The 22,546-nt window shown below is 52.5% G+C and overlaps 1 protein-coding gene across 5 annotated transcripts in view; it reads right to left on the bottom strand.

Moving 5' to 3' along the window:
• SAMD10 (sterile alpha motif domain containing 10) overlaps positions 1-22,546 on the bottom strand; it is a 75,244-nt gene that overhangs the window by 11,215 nt on the left and 41,483 nt on the right. For all 5 annotated transcript variants that reach the window (XM_039498163.1, XM_039498166.1, XM_039498167.1 and 2 more), the window contains one exon: positions 9,827-10,011. In XM_039498163.1, coding sequence (XP_039354097.1) covers positions 9,827-10,011 — 185 coding nt within the window. The remainder of the gene's footprint in view (positions 1-9,826; positions 10,012-22,546) is intronic.

The following is a 22,546-nucleotide window of genomic DNA, read 5'->3' as shown; positions in this document are numbered from 1 at the left end:
CCTAGGTCCAGCGGGGAGGAAGAGCAGTGGTGCAGGGTCACTGTCCTGGCAGGATCATTTAAGGGACAGGGTTAATCTCCAAATCACAAGACGTTGGCCCTGACCAAAGGGGACCTGAATGCTTACGTGCCCCACTGAGCAAGCCAGGGCATTTCCCAGCCGTGCCTGGTGCCTTGCTGTCCCCGCAAGGATTGCCAGAGCAGAGCAGTCGTGCACCAAATTTGACATCCCGTCTCTGAGAGCTGCCAGTGCCAGGTGAATCAGAGGAAGGTGCAAACCCCACCCATGGGGGCTGCGTGCTCATGGGGAAGCCACTTCCCTGCCCTGGCAGTTAGAGGTTGCCTCATCCCAATGCAGGAAAGATTCTCTCATTTATATTTTACATAAACTTTTCAGCAGAGTGCAGCTCCACCCTGGAGGTAGCAAGACCTCCAGGAGACCTCCCGCTCACCCCTGCTCCGAGAGAGAGTCTGGCTCCCGAAGCCAGAGCCAGGGCCAGCTCCAGGCACCAGCGCAGGAAGCAGGTACTTGGGGCAGCCAATGGAAAGGGGCAGCACATCTGGGTCTTCGGTGGCGGGTCCCTCAGTCCCTCTTGGAGCGAAGGACCTGCTGCTAAATTGCTGCTGAAGAATGACGTGGCAGGGTAGAGCTGCTGCCAAAGTGCCACCGATTGTGGCTTTATCGTTCCCCCCCCCCCGCTTCGCTGCTTGGGGGCGGCAGAAAAGCTGGAGCCGGCCCTGGCTAGAGCGCAAGACTCCCCAGCACTGTCCTAAAGCAGCAGGGCTGAGTGTGCGGCCCCCCGTGTGACCTGGAAACAACAACAGGCTGGGACTCACCCCCCTCGGCGCTCAGCCCCGTGGTTTCAGTGCACATACCCAGCGCCGGACTGGGATGTCCAAATGCTGCCAAGAGATTCAAATAGGGAGTTCAAGTGACATTTCACAGCCCGCTCCAGGGATGGTCCTTCCAGAATTTAAGCCCAACATTTGGACACTAAAGCTGCCTAGAAACCCCCTCCTCCCCAACACAACCACCTTGTGCTTTGCAATGCTCATGAGATGGGCATGGAAGATGCAGCCCACCATCCTTTGCCATCTCGGTATGCTTGCTGGGCATCCGGCCCTTGCTGTCCCCCCTTGGCTTCAAGAAGCTCTCAGTCTCCATCTCATCCCCAAATTCTTTATCCCACTTGCACTGGGAGTGAAGTCATCCCAGGCTTCGGACACTTGCAAAGAGCCAGAGAGAGGGAACAAGTGACTAGCTCTTTGCACATGCACTGCACCCACTCTCTCCAGAGCAAGGGGGCCACCCTCACAAATTGCAGGGATTGGGCCGATTTAATCTGCTCAGTGCAGAAAGAAGCAGCCGCTGATGATGGGAGGTGAAGGGATGGATGCATTGAACATTATGCAAGAGAAAGACAGGGGCTGGAACTGCTTCTGCAGCTCACAGCTCCTGCAAATGAGTGGGCCAATGTCTAGGGCCCACTGTTGTCAACCAGGCACCAGCAAGTTACCGCCAGCAAAATGCAAAAACCTCGTTGATGGCACTGGGAGCACATGGCCTGGGCTGGCGCAGTGGCATCACTTACACCTGGGCCCTGTTGTTCTGAAGAGGATGGAAGAGTACAAGAACAGCTTGAGATTCAGCAAAGGCTCCTCTGGTCCTGGTGGACCTGCCGGCTTGCTGCTGAGAAGAGATTTTCTGTAGTCAGGCTGCTAACAACTGGAAACCCCCCAAAACAGAGACTCCAGGGGACCACTCACCCTCTGCCCCACCCCAGTCGTGGCTCCCCTAAATATCCCCACAGAAACCCTTTCTCAATAAGCTCCCTGCACTAGGAGGCAGAGAACCCTTGAGCATCCACTTCCTCTCCCCTGCATCTCTAGTGGTTAAGAGCATGAGGCTGGGAGCCTGGATTGGAATCTTGGCACGGCCATGCGACCCTGGGCAAGTCACAGAATCATAGGAGTGGAAGGACCTCGAGAGATCATCTAGTCCAGGCCCATGCACTCATGGCAGGACTAAGTATTATCTAGACCATCCCCGACAGGTGTTTGTCTCTCATCCTCTCTGTGTCTTGCTTCCCTCAGGTTAAATGGGATTCCTTATGGAGACGCACAGGGCTCAGAGCTCAGTGATTCCGGTGCTATGCCAGAGCAATGGCCTACCTGCTAGCCTTACTCATTGTCAACCTTGCTTGAAGCTTTTCTCTTAGTGGTCAACATGGGAAGAGGCATCGCTGAAAAGCAGTCAGACTGTAGAACCCCATCGGGGGGATAAACAGGCACATCCTGTCCCTTACCCAGGATCCCAAGAAGTTTTCAGGCCTTACCCTCGTGGTGTCCCAGCCAACACTCAGTAGAACCTAGCTTGTCAATGGCTTCAGTGCAGCCAGAGATACATGGCACATCCCCACTTTCATTCACTCCAGCAGACCCTCCACGGCAAACAAAGTCCAAGATTCAAACTCATTCTGGTGGCAATAGGGTTAAACTTGCCTCCCAGGCTGTGTCACAAATATGTTCCTCACACCGAATTCCTGCCTTCACCTTCAGCCACCTGGGACACAGTCTCCCCTCTCCCACCCAAGAAGCTGCCTCCTGCAGCTGGCCCATGCACTCTGATTCTCGACAGCGCTGTCATGCAGACCAGAATGTCCCATCAGGGACTGGAGCATTGGCCCTGGGTGCACATCGTGTGTCTTCATTGCCCTGGCCAAGTTCTGAAACCTGCAGGTGGCTCTGGAGTTGTGGTAAAGTTTTCTTCTTCCCATTTGATTTTTACAGAAACTTCAGCACTGCAAGGTCATTGCAACCTGGCTTAAGCTCAGTACAAAGCAAATAACATGTCACGAGCAGCAATAGCAGGGAGCTGACTATTCCAATCCTTCACGGAGAATGTTTCTGGCCAGCAGGAGTTCTCTTCCTGTCAGGAGTCAGCCCAATTAGGTGGGGAAATAGGCTTGGGAGACCAAAGTCCACAGTTCCTTCTTAGTGCTCCTGAAAAGGAAGGTAATAATAGCCTTGGCTGGAGGCTGACACAGTCCACAAGTACAGCAATGGGGAGAGCTCATCGCAGGAACTACCTGGGCTGGGGGCCATAAGACCCCTTTCTGCACAGAAGCCCCGAGTCAAACCGTGCTCAGAAATGGAGCTTCCACCAATGATCACAGGTCCCGTTCGCTGCCCATATGGCCCAGGGTTGAATTTTTTAAATGTTTCTTATTAGCCACGGTGTTAGGGGAGGAAGGGTCGGCCGGTAGTTACAGCAGGGACCTGGGCATCAGGATTGTGCTCTCGACTCTGCCACACACTTACCACCTGCCCTTGGACGAGTTATTTAACTTCTTGGCCCCTCCATCTGTCACGGCACATTGGATGACATGCGGGTCGGGGGAGCAGCTGGGAAAAGGACCATAGAACTGCTCTCCTGCTCCTAGGTAAGCAGGATCTTATCCACCCCACACCCTTCTTCGAGTTTGGTTTGGATTCTGTACAGGGAACCTCCTCCTTTGCCTGTCCTCATCTCCATGAAAGGAGGAGCTTTCTCTTCCGAGTCTCTGTTGAGACTGAGCTTTTCTGAGACAGAAGGAAGCTGAATTCCCCAACACCGCCGTGGCTCAGCCTGGGCTGGAGGGATAGGAAAAGGCCAATACATGCTGAATATAGCTGGGGCATATTCGAAGCAAGCAAGAAGTAGGGAGCGGTGTTTGGAAGCGGCAAGTAGCGCTATGCCAGGATTCAGAGGGTCAGCTGCGTTTGTACGGCAATGTGCAGCGTCAACTTCCTTGTGCGAACACTGGCTGATTAAGCAGGCGAAAAGAGACAATTAGTGCAGCAGGAACTCAGACATTCTGGGGTTACTAAAACTAGTCCCATGTTCCTGCCATGGCAAACACCAGCCAGCTACGGGCAGCGGTGACACGAACTTGCTGCCCCATCCCTGCTTACAGTCCAGTGCCTTTTATCAGCCATGACCTTAAACGTTCTGCTCAGTGACTCCCCTCCAGGCAGCCGCAGGTGTCGGAGTGTGGCCAGCTTTTCGTCCTGGAAATAGCCAGGGGAGGAATGCCCCAAACCCACCCTCTTCCTGCACTGGCAATTGGATGCATGGAGTGCTCAGATGAGTGGAGCTTTTTCTGGAGCAAATTTTGCATCCGAGGATGGATGAGGCTGAACGGCAGCTTTGCCCTCGAGGGGCGGGATCATGCGTGGTGCCTCCAGGTGGCATAACACACACTGGTGCAGCCCAGGGGCAGGCGAGGGAAGCCACCTTTCTTTCCTCCTGATTTTGGATTAGTCAAAGCCAAAATTACCCTGGAGAGGGCAGCTCTGCAACACAGCACTGCTCCAGAATCCCCCTAGCATTATAGCCCTGGGTTCGACATGCACCTTTCTATCCTGAGCCTTGTCCATCAGCACTTCAGGAGGGGGTCTCTGTAGAGCAGCCATCAGCTGCCAATGGTGCCTGCACCAGGAGAATTTTCCCCTGGCCATCTTAGAGGTGTTTAAGGCCTTTGTACACCACTACATCAGACAGGGGCTATAAGGGGCGAGAGAATCCCTCGAGATCTTTTGGGGGAATTTTGGGCTAGTGCTCAGGTGCGTGTGGGCACATGCATGAGTGTTGGGGCTGTGTGTACAGGAGGGCAAGATTTTCAAAGAATCTGAATAGCAACTGAATAGCCTAAATACACACCCCATTTGTGCGCACTGTTACTGTGATTTTTGTGAGCACAAATTGGGGAACTGCACATGCTAGTTACCAGAACTGGCATTTGCACATGCAGTTACCCACTTTCCGTGCACAGTTACATTAACTGCACGCATAACGTAGGGGTGCACTTTGAGACCCTTCAGAAATTTGGCCCAGGAGTCACAAAGAGTTTCTGTTGGATATCCCATGACTCACGGAAACTAATGCAACAAGACATATTCAGAAGGTTCATATTCCAGGGATGTGAGTAAGGAGGGGAAGGACTTTGGGCTTTAACATTTTCTCTCCAATACCCGACATATTTTCTGATGAAGGCCTGCTCTAGTGGTTTGAGCACAGGAGTGGGAGCCAGAGAATCCAGAGTCCTAATCCAGCTGTGATTCAGATTCCTGTTGTGGGCTTGAGAAAATCACTTAACTTCTCCATGGTCACAACCCTTATTCCCTCGTAGGGGTGTTGGGAGAATGAATTAGTTGGGGGCAGGAATCAGCAAAGATGCAAAATGCTATTTAAAACACCCAGGATTCAGTTCCATGTGTTAAGCAAGTTGCTCATTTAAGCGCCACGCACATCTTTGCACGTCTCTTCCCCATCGTGGAGGACTCACCAGGTTACGATTTTACATGGGCAAATCTTCCAGTGAGCTCAACGGCAGCATGGACAGGAAGGAGATTGTTACGTGCCTGTATGGAGCCTTTCCTCATTACGGCCAAAATCGGCTTGCGTCCCCACAGTTCACCCCCATTCATACCCCGCTAAACACCGAAGGGGGAGGGCTGGTTCTAATGCAGAACATGACTATTTGCCCACAGATATCAAAGTAACCAGCAATGATGGGAAAAGGAAAACAAAGTGCCCGAGCATAACAATGGCTCTTTAAAACCAAACAAAGCCACAGCACCACTTATCCAAATAACCCACCCATGGGGTAATAGGCACTTAGGAACCCGCAATTTCCCCAGACAGGAGCGAGCCATGCAGAACTCTTGGCGGTTCAGCATGTTTGCACAAATTGGCAAGCTGTCTGAAATCGCCTCTCCCCCTAACTGGCTGAGATTACACCTCGAACGTGACCGCTAAGCCAAACAGATGCAGCCCTGCACCTGGAAACCCTTTCAGAGCATATCATAAAATATTTCCTTCGCTTGCTCCAGATGAGAATCTTTCAATTTTCCTTCCCCCACCCCAGTGATTTTCAGACTCTCTCTGCTGGCCTGGGCAGCTGCAGTCCTGAGCAGTAAGCTCACAGCGGGACTCCCTCAAGCTCTAGTGGAGGTCCGAAGTAGCAGGCTCCGAGGATGGGAACAGCACGCTCCGGGCCCTACTCATCTGCAGGTTCTCTCTTGTTATTTCTGCTCAGCTGGAAGCTCGGCATGAGTCCCTGGGCTCCTGAAGGTGGTAAATGGGGAAGTGTAATGAATCAATGGCTCGTCTTCCAGATGGCTGAACTAAACTGTCTCTCTGATAAACTCACAGCCATGAATATCAAACGCTGGTGTTTCAGGGACCGAGGTAGAGGCTGCCTTAAAGGCTGTTCTACTGGGAAGAGACCAAGGAACCATCTGCAAGGTATCTGCCTTTTAACGTCCTCCTTCCATGGGTCACGTGTGAAAGGGCTGCGAGGCAAGAGTTTCTAATATGGTCAAATCGCTTTGCATTAATTCACCAGGCTTTTCTTCATTAGCTTCTCTCGCTTGCAGGGACAGCAAAAGTTGAGACCTTTCTCACCTTGGATGCCTGCATTGGGGATGTGGAGTCAGCCAGCAGGGAGAGAAGACAAGCTTCAGAGCAGTTAGGATTAAAAGCCAAGCGGATGCCATGGCCCATTTCTGATGGCACTGCGTGACAGGGGGCAGCAGCTTTGCTCCCTAGTCCCCAGTGAACCAGGACTCAACCCCAGCTCCTTTGCACAGGTGCTCAGGGGAAGGGGTACAAGGATGGCTGCTTGGGACAGAGTTGGGAAAGTCATGGGGGGCACCCAGGGCTCACAGGGCAGGGCTGGAGCCCTAGCTGCTGCCTAGTCCTTCTCTGATGGTAGCCACTTAAATTTTCCTCTCTCCTAGCAAGAGACCTTGCTGACCACAGCTGCATTTCTCCACTGAGCCACTGCCCCAGCTGACAGTCTGTGGGTCACCACTACTCAGGCACCCAGAGGTGAATCACCACAGGGAGGGGGTGAGATCTCACCCAATGCTTGAGAGCTTTGACTGTCCCTGATGAGCAAATTACATTGACATCAGGAGAAAGGCGCCTGCGAGTCCATGGATGCAGCAGTGGGTCCTGAGCAGAGTGGTCACGGTTTGACAGGATGGGCTCAGCACCGACGGCAGCAGGGCAGCTTCCTCATGCTGGCCTGCCCGTCCATGGAGATCCAGCCCTGCTGCCCAGGAGGGTGAAATGGGAGTTTAATCTCCACGGGTCATCTAGGGCTTATGTACACAGAGACATAGCGCGTGTGAATCTGCTGCGCACTGACTGGCCAGGGGGTCCTGCTCTTGGGCACCACAAGTCCCCTAGCGCACGTTGACCTACTCCCACGTCAAGCAGCAGCGGGTCAAAGTGCACCAGGGACCTTTTAGTGCACGGCAGCAGGGTCCGCGCAGCCAGTGAGTGAGCTGCACATCCACACCCCTGCTTCCCGTGCACTAAGCTGCCATACGGACAAGCCTTCAGCCCTGGACGTCTCTGCCAACACTGCCAAGGGGAAGTGGGTCCCTATTAGTACAAACTGGATTGTGGGCACTTGGCAAACCCGGAACTTGACTGAAACCCACCAAACTCATTTTACAAAGGGGAGGGGGCCACTGAACTGTCCCCCAGGCACTCACAGTGTGGACTGAGCACTGGGGAAAGGACATTAAACGTCAGCTGCATCCTGGCCAGGAGGAGGCAGGATGAACACGCAGCTGGAACGAGATATTGCAAGTTTAAAGCCAGACGTGCGTACTGCATAGTGTCTTAGGGTCTGAGTCAAAGTCAATGGCAAGGCTCCCCAGGTCATCAGTGCTCCTCAAGCACCAAAGGAAGTTACAGCCCGGTTGTAGCTGGTGGGGTTGGTTTCTAATGCTGCAGAATTAAATCAGAGGCCGAGACATTCAGCACAGAGAGACACGGTCCTCTCTTTGCACACAGTGACGCTGAGCTGGAGACACAAAGCAAAATGCTTCTGGCACCCTTAACTCAGCCTCTGATGACAGGAGTTTGTACTGGAAATGAAAGAACTGATGATGCTGAATTGCTGATGTCAGCACCTTTTGCCTCCCTCCATGGAAACACTCCAGTGATGAGGCAGCACTGACTAGTCCCTTATCGTTAATAGCTAGTAATAACGAATACAGTGCCCCTGTGGGTCCACCAGCCGACTTCCTTCCACCACAGGCCACTCAGGACACTAGTGAGGCCTTTTGCAATGAAAGGACAGCAGGCACCCCCAGTCCTGGCTGGAGCAAAATGCAGTAGGCCGCCACATGGCAGCTTTGTGGAGAAAGAACGCCGGGGCAGTCACTGCAGAGATGGGGTCAGAACCAAACCCCTGGACTGTGGGGGAGTTTGGTCCAGACTCTGGAGCTCAGGCAGGTACTGAATACCATGCATCTAGTAGGCTTTAGCGTCAGTCTACACTGCAGTTGGAGGTGTGTGATTGCAGCTCTAATCTAGTTCGCATGGGTACTAACAGCAGTGAAGACACGGCAGCATAGGCCGTACAACTCAGCCTGGAAGCCTGGGTACATATTTGCATTCCTAGCTCGTGCGGCTGTGTCTTCACTGCTCTTTTATCCAGGCTAGTTAGACAGAAGCTAGTATGGGTACGTCTGCCTGAGCTGCAAACACACCTCCAATTGCACTATCAACATACCCTAAGGGACAGGGGCGGCTCTAGGGATTTTGCCGCCCCAAGCACGGCAGGCAGGCTGCCTCCGGCGGTTTGCCTGCGGAGGGTCCGCTGGTCCCGCTACTTTGGCGGACCTCCTGCAGTCGTGCCTGCGGGAGGTCCGCCAAAGTAGCGGGACCAGTGGACCCTCCGCAGGCAAACCGCCGGAGGCAGCCTGCCTGCCGCCCTCGTGGCGCTGGCAGAGCACCCCCTGCGGCTTGCCGCCCCAAGCACACGCTTGGCGTGCTGGGGCCTGGAGCCGCCCCTGCTAAGGGGACGCTGCAGCACGGTCTGTACAACACAGAGCCCATGTCCACTCCAGGTCCCCAGGCCTGCTCAGTGCAGGACACCAGCATGCACGCTGCTGATGCACCCACGGGCCACTGAACCCCAGCGGCAGGTGCAGCCTGCCCAGGGCCGCCCAGAGGATTCAGAAGGACCCCCCGCCGCTGAATTGCCACCAAAGACCCGCCCCGGGACCCGCCGCCAAGGTGCTGGAAGGACCCCCCACCGCCGAATTGCTGACGACGACCTGGAGCAGAAGAAGCTCCGGAGGCCCGAGCCCCGAAAGAGTGCTCCGGGGCCCCCGGAGCAAGTGAAGGACCCCGCTCCAGGGGCCCCAAAAAACTCTCATGGGGGCCCCTGTGGGGCCCAGGGCAAATTGCCCCTCTTGCCCCCCCTCTGGGCAGCCCTGAGCCTGCCTAGTAGAAGTCCCACTTCTCTTTTCAGCTTCAAAGCCCTGCAAAAAAGAGAATAAACAATGCTTGCGGTGGGAGGGGGAGAGGCAAGTCCCACTCCCCACCTCTACTCCTTCCAAACGGTGGGTTTTTAAAGTCCCCGTTAAATAATCAGCTCTTAAATTCTGCAGGTTATGAATTCGTCATGAGAACGTAAAGCAAAATCAAGGGCCTGCTCTTGCGAGGTGCTGAGCTCCGCGGGAGAGACACTCCCCCAATGGGTTGGCAGGGTGCTCAGCACATTACAGGACCAGCCTGGGAGAACAGACCTTCTCTTTCCCTGCTAGGCAGGCAAAAGGAGCGCGAGCTTGGAGATCAGAGCAAGCCAGAGCCTAGGACTGTGACACCTCATGCACTGGCCGGAGGTGGGGATTAGGGGAGAGCATGCTGGAAATGTGCTGGAATGGCCCCCTCTATCCCAAAGGGCCATTCAACAGTGCACACAGACGGCTAACGTCCCATAAGAGGCGAGGGACGTGCACTCGTGACAGGCTGGTACCTGTGAGCCTTCGGTTCCTGGCTGCTGTAGGAGCTTGACGGTCCTGCCACCTGCTGACCTCTGACTCCGCCCGTCATGCCAGGTGAAGCTGCTGCCCGTGTTCCGCTGCAGACGGTAGTTGAGGTTTTCGGCCGACACCGTGTGCTCCAGGAGGTTCCGGCAGAAGCTGAAGTGCGTGGCAGCGGCTGGGGAGGAGAACGATTAAGATCAGAAAGACAACAAACATACCCCATGCACCAGTGTCCTCCCACAGCTGCCCAGATTGCACTACGCGCTGCTGCTCAAGAGACAGGACCGAGTCCACATCCTCCAGTCTTCTTCTCTGCCCCTGAGGCCGAAGGAGCTGGGAAGAATGTGGAAGTGCACCACGTTGGCAAAGCCTGTGTTGTTTTCTCCTCCGGTGGAGAACAGCCTACTACTGCTACCTGCTCTTCGCTGCGGTGGCAGAAGTCTGTTCTACAAGTCCCAGATGCAAAACTCCATTGAGCACCCATGCAGGAGAGGGCTGTTGCTATGGCAGCACTTGTGGCCAGGAGAAGGGCTTGCAGGGAGGACAGGGGTTATTTTCCAATAAGAAGCAGGTGAGGCTGTTCTAAAGGAAGGAAGCTTGTCTGTGGGCTGCATAGGGAACAGCTGCAGCATGTTAGCAAGCCCAGCTCTTCTGAAGGAACAGTAACAGCCTGGGAGAAGTAACAGTAAATCAGCCCCAGTTCCTAGCGACCAGCTTTGGCTGCCAGCAGACAAGGCTGCAGGCACTTAAATGCACAACGACACCCAATGGGGCCACAGCCACTCATAAGGAACCGTGCACACGGGCTGCAGGAGCTCCCACCACAAATCCCAGCTCCGTTAGGAAATGGGCTGGCTATGGAGCTGCGTACCGGGTGCATCCCCAGGCCCCTCTCCCACAGGCATGTGGGCTGCTAAGCCCCTCGCTCAGCTGCGCTCGCTTTGGACGCAGGTGCTGCATCGGCGCCGATTCTGGAGGCTTTAACGTAGAGCTCCCCTGAGCCCAGGGCTGGCTAACTGGGTCCCCTGGGCCTGAAACCGCCACACACAGGCAAGACCATTACATTGAGTGTCCCAGCAAATTAAGGCTTATTGGAGGGGAGTTTGCCCCAAGCAGCCATGTGACCAGCTAGGACCCGTTAACCCTTTAGAGGCTACAGTGCCTTAATCTCATTGGCACTGGCCTTCTGGCATGCGGGGCCCCATGCTGTGCTGGGGGGTGGAGGAAGCAAAGAGGAGGTTGAGCAAAGAGCTGCTTCCCTTGCCAGTCCTAGGGGGAGGTGCAGTGTGGAGCTCTGAGTGTGCACGGGACCCTCCAGCTGTGGTTGAGCTTTAGGCTGGCCTGGCCTGGCCTGCCCTACACATGCCGCTCTCCTGTGTGTGGGGAGGGGATGGAGTGCCTTTTTGCCGTATGGATCCCCTAAAACTTCTCCAGTCCAGGCACTGCCAGCAAAGACGTACCTTCCCCTGACGAAATGCCAGAGAGCTCTGCAGTGAGGAGCCCACACTCCAGGGCTCGCAAGGGGGCAGGAGCAGTGTCTTGGACTGTCGCTGGGAAATCCTGGTGCATTTCCCAAGGGTATTTCAGCACCAAAATTGCTGAGGAGGCAACATGCCAGGGGCCACGTGATCCGTGGAAACCACGTTCCAGTTCAGAGGGGCGGGAAGTAAAAATAGGAGGACAGGAAGAGAGGTGTGTGTGTGTGTGTGTGTGTGTGTGTGTGTGTGTGTGTGTGTGTGTGTGTGTGTGTGTGTGTGTGTGTGCCGTACACCTCTGCTCCCGAATCTGCCAGACAGGGTCTGTATAACCCGGGGTCCCTGTATAACTGCCAGACAGGGTCTGTACAACTCAGTGCTATGACCAGGCCCTTGTTACCGGCCGTTCCCAGAGCCGGACTTGAGGAGGGCTGGGGGGCCGGTGGGTAGAGCAGGACAGGCCTGTGTTGGCTGGCTGGCTGCTGGAGGATCGCGAGGGCCGGGGGTGCTGCCTCTTGCCACCTCGCGCCTGTGAAACCATCCTGTCTGTTCAGATGGCTGCTGTTACCATGGCAACAGATTCTGCGACCTGAGTAGCAGTGGGTCTGCGCTGTGGGCACTCCCAGCCCTACCCCAGTCCTGCTGCTAACCCCCCCGGCCCCAGCCACTTGATGCCAGCCCCCCCAGCCCCTCCCTTCCCACAGCCCAGCCCAGTTTTCCTTCAAAGGAAAACACCTGATGGAGGAACCCGTGCAGAGATTTCGGTAACTGTGTCATGATGGGAGGCCTCAAGCGTCTCATCGCTGCTGAGCCAGTGAAAGGCTGTGAGCAGCAGGCCGAAGCCCCGTGGGCTGAAGGAAGGGCAGGCGTGGTCTGAGAGTGCGCTGGCTCTGGGTACCCGTGTATGGGCTTTAGGGGCGTATCGTCTGTGGGTGCTCATGCATGGGGCTGTACGTACCCTGACTCTGGGTGCATGGAGGATTTGCCTGTAGCATAGATATTACAATAGCAGAAGGTCGCACTACAAGCTGCAAAGGCACAGCCTTCGGGCTGGGCCCGAGTGACTCCGCCTGGTCTCTCGTGATCCCATGGCACTGGTTGTTAGGAGCAGGGACATAAAGCATGATCCTTTGGCCAAATGCAAACATGGATTTTTATATTCTACTTCCCTGAAACACCCCCCCCCCCTGCAATTTCCAGTGACGACTGGATTCTTCTGTACCCTCTGCCCTAAGCTGTTGTGAAACATTTCAGTGTGCGTGCTACCTCCGAGGAGGCTGGCTGCATTTCAGCAGCCAGTGAGGTGATTCCTCAGTTGAGGCACTTTGAAATTCTTGGCCGACGGTGCTATACAAGTGAAAACATTCCTCTTCTTCTTGGCTCAGCCCCTAACTCGTGCTCTTGTTCACAATGCCAGGAGACTCGGGATGGGAATGAAAAATGCAGCATCAGCTAGGACTTTCCATTGCCAGGCTGGGTCATACCCTGAATGCTGTTTAAATGTCTTCCTGCCCCCACCATTCCCTTATTTTCTCTTTAAAGAGAAGCGAACAGCCCGCAACCACAATTGCTTACGCCGGCTTGCTCTGAGGAAATGAACAGAGCAGCCTGAGACGTTTGCCCACACAGTGCTAGCACCAGCAAAGCTTGCTTTGCCACCAATTTTCCAGCCAGCGAGTCACAAAGGGTCTGAGTCACCAGTTTGCTACACCTGTTTTATGCAAGTGTGTATTCACTGGGTTGGTCCTCAAATGCTGTAAATTGGGGTAGTTCCGCTGACTTCAAAGGAGCTACATTTTGCCAGTTTATGTGAGCTGAGTATCTGGCCCATTGCCTCCATAGAGTCGGACTGGTGTAACGGAGTGGTCAATCCATCCCATGGAGTTCTTTGGTAAAATTCCATCCACTCCCTCCTATCCCCAAACAATTCAGGGGTAAAGGAGATTTCTTGAGATTATAATGGAGCCCAGCAGACCCTGCCCATTTCCTCTTCCAAATCCTTATGAGACACCAATCAGAGCATTTACAGAAATGCCTGTGTGTCTGTGAATGTGTGATCACTTACACAGCTCTGAGTACATGCACACGTGAACTTTGAACAGATATGTGGGCACACGCAGGTGTGAATTCATATCCGGCACATGTGCACGTGTGTGTGCATGCACTGGTAATGTGAGTACATGCACACAAGGGTGTATTTGCATGTGTGGGTGAATAACCACATGTATGTGCGAGCATGCCAGCATCTGCACATGCACGACCATGGTGAGAAAGGAAAGTAACTGTGCTCATTTGGTATTGACTGTTCGGTTGCTCAGAAGCTTGGGCTATTCCATTTGTTCCAATTAAAATGTAAAATTTTCCTTTGTGGGGAAAGAAAATGAATCTTTCTGTAAGAATAAAGCATCAGTACAAGAGTCACACACTCATCTATTCTAGATAAAAGGCAGGAGGCTTGGCATAAGCCATGTGGATCCCACAAAGCAGGGACTAAGACAGGGGCGGGCAAACTTTTTGGCCTGAGGGCCACATCGGGTTTTGTAAATTGTATGGAGGGCTAGTTAGGGGAGTGGGTTGAGGGCTGGTCTCCACCTCCTATCTGCCCTCCCCCCAGGACTGCTGACCCATCCCACCCCACCCACCCCCCGTTTCCTGACAGCCCCTCTGGGACCCCTGCCCCATCCACACACACCCCCGCTCCCTGTCCCCTGGACCCCCGCTGCCCCATCCAACCCCTCCTCTCATTCCTGACGACCCCCCTGGGACCTCTGTCCCATCCAACCAACCCCCTCCTTCCTGACTGCCCCCCAGGACCCCATCCCCATTCAGCCCCCTTTTCTTCCCCCTGACCACCATCCACACCCCCTGACCACCACCCTGAACTCCCCTGCCCTCTATCCAACTCCCCTGCCCCCTTACTGTGCTGCCTGGAGCACCGGTGGCTGGCAGCGCTAGAGCCGCGCCGCCCGACTGGAGCCAGCCACGCCGCTGTCACCACCACGCAGCACAGAGACTGGGTCAGGCTGGGCTCTGCAGCTGCGCTGCCCCAGAAGCTCACAGCCCCACCGCCCAGAGCATTGTGCCCGCAGCAGAGCGAGCGAGCTGAGGCTGCAGGGGAGGGGCCAGGGGCTGGCCTCCCAAGCCAAGAGGTCGGGGGCCGGGCAGGATGGTCCCGTGGGCCGGATGTGGCCCGTGGGCCGTCATTTGCCCACCCCTGGACTAAGATCTCACTGTTTAGACTACAATGAACAATCTGAAGCCACACAAAGGCAAGCTCCTTTCCAAGGATACCTGACGCACTGTAGGAATGAAAGGGTTCCAGAAAACCATCACTCCATTGGGCGCTAATCTCTATAGGATCCCTAACTTGAAAAGAAAAATCAACCCTTGTGCAACAGGAAACTGAAGTCTAAGAAAATGCCACTCACTCAAATGATATGTTGTACAGAACTAAACCTATCCAAGGAGTAGAACGAGGAGTAATGGGATCACATTCAGCAGAGAGAAATATCAAACATTTCCTAAGAGCGAGAGTGATTAGGCTGTGAAATGGTCTCCTAAGGGATGAGGTGGAAATGCCATTGTCTGAGACATTTTAATCTGATTTAGGAACCTTTAGGGAACACACTGTGGAAAGCAATCTTGCACTGGTCCCCAAGGGAGGAACTAAATGACCGAACAGCTCGAAAGGACTATGGATCTCTGAAAGGGAATATCCTCCTTTCATTAATTTTCAGAAACAGAGAAGAGCCCTCGTCAATTAATTACAACATAAGCCAGCCAAGAGAATAAGGGAAAATGGAATGGGAAACTGGCCTGATCTAAGAATGGGCTTGCTGAATGTATCTGCTCTTCATGAAGGTTCCGATGACACCCTGGATCGTGAGGGGATATGGGATTATTGCTCGGTAAACCACTGCAACAATTCGCTTGTGATTACTTCTTCTGTTAATAGAACAAATGGAGTGGAGTCTTTCATGCAAATGCAACTGCATAGCGAAACCTGGTGCTCGGAGGCCGTGTAGGTACTTAGATAGAGAGCAAAGTCAAATCAGTGCAAGGGCCTAGCAACAGAGGCCACCCCACTGCAAAGAGGGGCCTGCTGGAGAAGCCAGTCACAGGTAAATACCAAAGGCATCAGTAACTGGGAACAATGAGAAGCCAACAGGACTGTTGTGAAGAAGTGCAGAGGTTCAGACGGAAAGGGCTATTTCATCATTCTGATGCCAGTGCTGTGTAATGTGACTTGGACATCACAGATGGGAGGGGACCTTTTCTCGAAGAAGAGCAGAGATGTAAAAGCTGACTTCATCCACCGGTTATTAAGCATTATAAGATGGCCGTCACAGAAGTAAAAGCCCCATTGATGGCTGAACGTTCCAAGCCAGGGTGATAGAGGTTACCAGCCGCCCTCAGAAACCCAAGAGCTAATTGACAAGAGTTTTGGGGGTTTCCCCTTTTAAAAACACAAGTATTATATAATAGACATGATGCACCCACAGATGGATTGCTTGGTCTAGAATCATTTGTCTTTATGGTCCCTCATTAGGGGGATATTAGATTCTAAAGCCATGCCATGTTTGGCTGCTTACCTCCTCTGCTGATGGGACTGTAATTCATAGATTCCAAGGGCAGAAGGGAGCATGCTGACCATCTGGTCTGACCTCCTGCATAACACAGGCCAGAGAACTTCCCCCAAATAATTCCTAGAGCAGATCCTTTGGATAAACATCCAATCTCGATTTAAAAATGGTCAGTGATTGAGAATCCACCAGGACCCTCTGTATATTGCTCCTGTGGTTAATTACTCTCACCATTAAAAATGTACGCCTCATTTCCAGTCTGAATTTGTCTAGCTTCAACTTCCAGGCATTGGATTGTGTTAGACCTTTCGCAGCTAGATTAAAGAGCCCATTATTAGCTAGCAGCTGGTCCTGCTGTTACCCCGAGGCTGCTGGAGATAGACAGCTCCACTGCAGGACGCCTCCAGTTTAGGTCATGTACTGTGTAATGACATTCACATACATACCCACAATGTGTGTGTTATTTACATATATAAAATTGGGTGTGTAAGGAGAAGCTGGCTTCAGCTTTCACCACAGCAGGACTAGCATCTCTTCTCATAATCATAGAATATCAGGGTTATAAGGGACCTCAGGAGGACATCTAGTCCAACCCCCTGCTCAAAGCAGGACCAATCCCCAGACAGATTTTTACCCCAGTTCCCTAAATGGCCCCTCAAGGATTGAACTGACAACCCTGGGTTTAAGCAGGCCAATGCTCAAACCACTGAACTATCCCTCCCCCCATAATACTTGCATTTAGTGTGGCATGTAGTACAGAAGGGGTACGCAGGGGAGCAGGGGTCCTGCTTTGTTAAAGAACCCCTTTAGGGGTCCTGGCCTGAAGCTGAAAGACGGGGACCTGTTTCCAAAGGTCATTATCCTGCATCCATCCCCACAGTATCTGAGGCTTGCACAGGAGCTCAGGTTGCTGTATTCAAACCTGGTCTGAGACGAGCCAACAGTGTCAGAGAGCAAGCAGCAGATGGGAGAAAGGCAAAAAATGAAAGCGCTCCGAATAAAGGCAGTGTACGGAGCGCCCCGACGGGTTCATGCTCCGATGGAGAGAGGCAGCTGTTGTATTATCCCAGAGCTCGGAGGCAGTTCTTTAGAAACCACCTGCTCCCTTCTCCCAACCAGCCCTCGGGTTTCAACTCTCTGGTTACTCAACAGCACTTAGTTCTGCAGCCCAGGAGCAGAAGTCACGGGGCCGCTCAGCAGGGGCCGGAGCCCATTCTTTCTAGAGCATGAGGGCTCCAGGTACAAGCAGGTCAGCAAGCCCTAGAAGGGACCAGCAGCTGAGCCAGCCCTAGGACCCCACTGTACCGGGTCACCCTGGCGGCAATGGAAAAGATTTCCTGTCTTTGCACAGTCAAGTACCGAGGCCAAGCCCAGTGGGGCCCTGATCCATGACTCTCATACTCTACAGTAAATATAGTAATAAATCCGCACAGATGAATGCTCGACAGCAGAGCCACAAAACCAAAAGCATCAACCAATTTCCTCCTACGATGACCCTACAGGAACGAATTCAAAAATCAGCCAGGCCTTTGTCTCCTTCTGCACTGGCTATAACTCCCTTTGCTTAGGCTGCCCCTGGGCCCACTTCTCCAGAGCCAGTGTTTGCAGAGACGCCTCTGCCCACCTCCATACAAACACAAAGAGGCATGACCCCATCCCTTCCTGTTCTCAGACATCTCCCTGCCGGTGCAAGTCAGCAGAGCTCCACTGACTTCAATGGAGCACCAGCCTTTTTACACCAACAGGGAACTGGGCCCTTGCACCGCAGGTTCGCCAGACCCAGCCTTCCCGGCTTGCACCGCATTTCGGAGCCGTGGGAGGGGGTGGTCGCCCTGGCTGCAGCCTCAGAAGAGGATGAACGAATGAGAGTGAGCCAGCGCTGGGTGAGTCCCTTCTGCCCTCAGACCTCTGCCATACCTGACTGACTCCTGCTGATCGGCGCTTCAGCCCTCCTGCCAATATGCAGCACTCAGTACCCTCTGCTTGTTCTGCAAGCTGGGCAGCGCAGCAGCCAATCAGCAATGCAGAGAGGAGGATTAAGACCCTGGCATTCTTTATACACAGCACTCTCCTGCTGACAGCACAGCCAAAGCTCCCCCCATGTCATTGTCCTTAGATAATCCCCCCTTCTATCCCCCACCCCCAGCCCCCTCGCTAAGCTCCTTCATTTACATGGCCAGGGAGTGACACAGAAGGGCAGAATGTAAACTACTCTGAAAAGGGCTTAACCCGCTACCACTAGACCTAAATATCTGCCCGTCGCCCCTTCTAATCCTGTGTCAAGTGGAGATTTCAACGGGCTTGAATACGCGGAGGTGAAAGTTCTCCAAGAGGGGAAGGAGCCTTGTTCGGTGCATCTACTCAGCAGCTCCCCAGTGGAGACAAAGCTGCCAGTGGAAACACAAATCGACAAATAAAATTGAGGGTAAGGGCCTGTGGAAATTCTGTATGTCACAGTTCAGTGGTCACCAGCTGCCTGCGCTGTTTGGAAAGCGGAACTCATCTGAGAATTAGGAAAGCGACACTAGCCGCAGGGCTAAACTACAGGAGATCCAAGTTCTGCTCTTGGCTCGATCCCAGACTTGCTGAATGCGCCTGGGTAAGTCACTTATCATCTCCGTGCCTCCGTTTCCCCACGTTACACTCTTCATTTTACTCCCCTGGGATGTTGTGCGCAGAGCTGAATCAGTAACGCTGGGCTGGAACAGTTTTCCATTAGAAAAACGCAGTTCCCCCATCGAAGGGCTTTGCTAAAATCATGTGGATTTCACCAAAATTTAATTCAGAGGAAAACAAAAGGGGAGGAGATGAGTTTGATTATTTCAATTTTTCTTTTCCAAATGCCACTTGGTTTCCAGTTGTTAAAGATTCCGCGCACAAAGCAGCTCTTTTGGCAATTTTGCTTCCATGGAGAATTTTAACACGTGTAGGGTTTGTTCCAAATCAGAACGAAATCGAATTCTGAAATCGCAAAATCCTCCTGGAGACGGAATCTCTGTCCTCCGCCCATCTCTCGTGGTGTGGCCTCACTGGTTCAGGCCACCGCGTACTGGCATTATGGAGCCCAGGGTGGGCGGGGAGCAGCGGGGGCTGGAACAATTTGTATAGTGGGAGTGCGTGGAGTCATTGAACCAAACTGTAAACCTGTACATGATGGAAACCACTTCAAGCCAGGGGGTGTGGCAGCACCCCTAGTTCCAGCACCTATAGTGGGGATTGGCTTAGAGCTGCACCGTACTGTCCCAGAGGGAGACCTTCTCATTGCAGCACAATGCCACCAGGAGCCGAGCTCTGTGGCAGTCACTAAAGTGGAGCAGTCCTTGCACTCAGGAGCATGACCAGGTGTGCAAAGAGCAAAGGTGCATTTCCTCCTCCTAGCCCTGAGCAGAGGCTCGTCCAAACGGGGCAGTGAGAGAGGCTGGGATGGAAGGCACTACAGAAACACCGAGTATTAATCGTCATTTTTACTCACTGCTTGCAAGACTTTGGCTCCTTTACTTAGCAGGCATGTATGAAACACACAGAGAGAAAAAGGTAGGAGACTTTAATCTTCCCAGCTTTCTGCCTCCCTCTCCTGTATTAATGGAGCTCATCCCATCTCCCCGATGACCCAGCACATCTCTTTATGGAGCATTTCCTATCCCCAAAGCACCGGGTCAAGTCTTGGACCCGTGGGCAGAGCCTGAGGCTGCGTCTATACTCGGAGCGCTTTGCTGGGATGGGAACACAGGCATACAGCACCGGCAAAGTGCTCCTAGTGTAGACCCAGCTATACCGGCCAAGCCATGCTTCTACTGGTATTGCTAATTCCATCCGTCTGTCCCCAAATGAAACAAGCTTGGAAGCAGAGCTTTGCCAGTATAACTGTGTCTACAAGAGGGGTTTTTGCTGGCCTGCGGTGGGGGGGTGGGGGTGTCACACCTCTTCACACCCGAGTGACACAGCTATGCCAGCAGAAGTCGGTAGTGTAGACACAGCCTGTCAGGGAGCCTCAGCCTGGAGACTTCAGCTGGGTTCAAAGGGATGTAACCTTTCTCCTCCACATCCAGGCCAGTCACCAGATCACTTGCTGCGCCTGTGCCGCTCCCGTTCTCACCCCAAATCCCTCTGCCCGCAGCCTTCTCCGCAGCAGTCAGAGGCCAAGTTCTTCACTCACATATGGCACGGGGTGGGGGAGTCCTCCTGCCCTGTATGGGCCTTCTGCAGCCTGGCAACATACCCTGCTTTGGGGGCCACCTACATACCCAGGATCCTCCCCCAGCCCCCTCACCCTTGTAAGGCAGGCAAATATCATTATCTCCACTTCACAGATAAAATGAGGTGTCCAAGGCCATAGACACAGGGAGTTCATGTCAGAGATGGAGTGACAGCTCAGGAGTTCCTGTCTCCTATGCATCTCCATGTACCCACATGTACTTTACACTTACCTCACCTGGTCTATTCTTCCTATACAATCTCACTCTCCTGCCTTACCCCTCTTAAAATGCTATTTGGCTTCAGCTATGGAAAGTTGATGCTTCTTCCAAGCCTACCTGTTTCCCACCATACTTCCTTTCCTAAAAAAATAATACTCATGATCTGTTCCTTTGCCGCAGCTCACCTCAGAGCAGGGATCTCTCCTCGCTTTATGGAGTTCTTGCCATTTCAAAACATCTCTGCTGGGGTCAGTCAACCAATCATTTGCCTACAATGAAACTCGGCAATAAAAAAAACTTGTAAATTATTCTCTTTGATTTATTGTCTTTTTGTAATCATAATAATACTTAGCACTTCTAGAGCAGCTTCCAGCCAAAGATTAAAAAACACTTGACTAACATTAATTAAATATTGCAACACCTTTGGGAGCTAAATACAAAGAGGGAAGCTGAGGCAGCAAGATTAAGTAATTTTTGTAGGGTCTCACAGCAATTCAGGAGCAGAGGTGGGAATAGAACCCAGGACTCCTCCTGACTTCCAGTCCTGCGCTCTGTGGGATAGAGCTCACTCCCCTTAAACAGCTAGAGGTGAGCAAATAACTCATTTTTCAGTTTGGGGCCGAACCAAAAAAATCTGAAAAAATTCATTTCAGGTTGAACAAAATGTTTTGTTTAACCCAAAGTGAAGTTTTGGTTTCAGATCATTTCTGAGTGTCTCATTCTTTCTTTCTTTCTTTCTTTAATTTAGCTAAGTATTGAAACAAGATGCTGTTTTGAAACAAAAAAGTCAACGTGAAACACTGAAAAGAAAAATCAAAAGGTTTCATTTCAAAATGAACTTTTGACAAATAAAAAAAAACCCTCCTTATTTTTTTCCTGCGTGAAACTATTTGTCAAATGTGATCCAAATTCATGAATAGTTTTGGTGACCTGAAAAATGCCTTTTTCAGTAAATTTACTATTCTCCCCCCAAAAAATAAAAAAAATAAAATAAAAAAAATCACCGCGTTCTACCCAGAAGGCCTGAATTCCAGTTCTAACCTGGCCTCTCCAGTCTAATCACTAGACAACATCCCCCCACCCCCCCCAGTCACTTTTAACACTAGCTACGTCTTGATGAAAAATAGATGTTACACAAGTTCAATGCAACAACAGTTACTAGTGGGCAGGGGAGGAGAGGAAAATGTATGATTTCTGAATCCTCCACAACAGATCCCACTGTTCAGTCCAGGACCTGAAAACACTGAATGAGACAGACAGTCAGTGGCAGTGTCTCAGGGTAGGAAGTGCCTAGTGTTTTGAATCGGATGCAGTTTGATCGCTACCTGCTGCTACCAATTTGCTTGGAACAGACTTGAGATGTCAGTTTTGCCAACCCACTTGCAGAAGTTACCAACCACCCCTTGAGAGAGAAATTTCAAGCAGCCAAATTCATATCAAAAGCATACAAATTAGGAGCAAGATTCCCATCACCTGGCAAAGAGGAAGGATTGTCCAGCGGTTAGACCACTAGCCTAGGACCTAAGGATACGTACAGTGCAATAAAACACCTGCAGCTGGCCCACATCAGCTCACTCAGGCTTGCAGGGCTCGGCTATAAAATTGCACGTAGACATGCAGGCTTGGGCTAGCGCCCGGCCTCTGGAACCCTGCAAAGGGAGCAGTCCCAGAGCCCAGGCTCCAGCCTGAGCCTAGATGTCTATACGGCAATTTTATAGCCCCACAGCTAAAGCCCAGTCAGCTGACACGGGCCAGCCACAGGCGTCTTAGTCAATGTAGACGTATCCGGACAGTCCCAGGTTCAGTTCCCTGCTCTGCCACAGATTTCCTATGTGACGTTGGATAAATCATTGAGCCTCAGGTTCCCCAGCTATAAAGTGGCCTTATCTGCCTGACCTCCCAGGGCTGTTGTGAGGATAAATATCTGAAAGATTAGAGGCACTCAGATACTATGGGAATAGGGGCCTTTTCAGCGCAAAATAAAAACGGCAGATCTCTGTAGGGATCCAGCTCTCCCTGTGCAGATCTAGAAAAGCAGAAGTCAGCACACAAGTTAGAGAGGTGAATTTTGCCTCAGGAAAATAAGCTCCATTTAAAATGTGTGAGTGATTTTGCTGTTCATGAAAAGGAAGAGGTAATGCCCGGAGAAAGGCAGATAATTCCTACATGCACTGCAGCCCTGCTAGTCCATACCCAGTGCACCTCAGTCTTGTCCTGCGACACTCCTGCTATTTCAA

Source organism: Mauremys reevesii, linkage group 13 (assembly GCF_016161935.1).
Source record: "Mauremys reevesii isolate NIE-2019 linkage group 13, ASM1616193v1, whole genome shotgun sequence".
Taxonomy (NCBI): Eukaryota; Metazoa; Chordata; order Testudines; family Geoemydidae; genus Mauremys; species Mauremys reevesii.
This window is presented reverse-complemented; position numbering and strand designations above follow the sequence as displayed.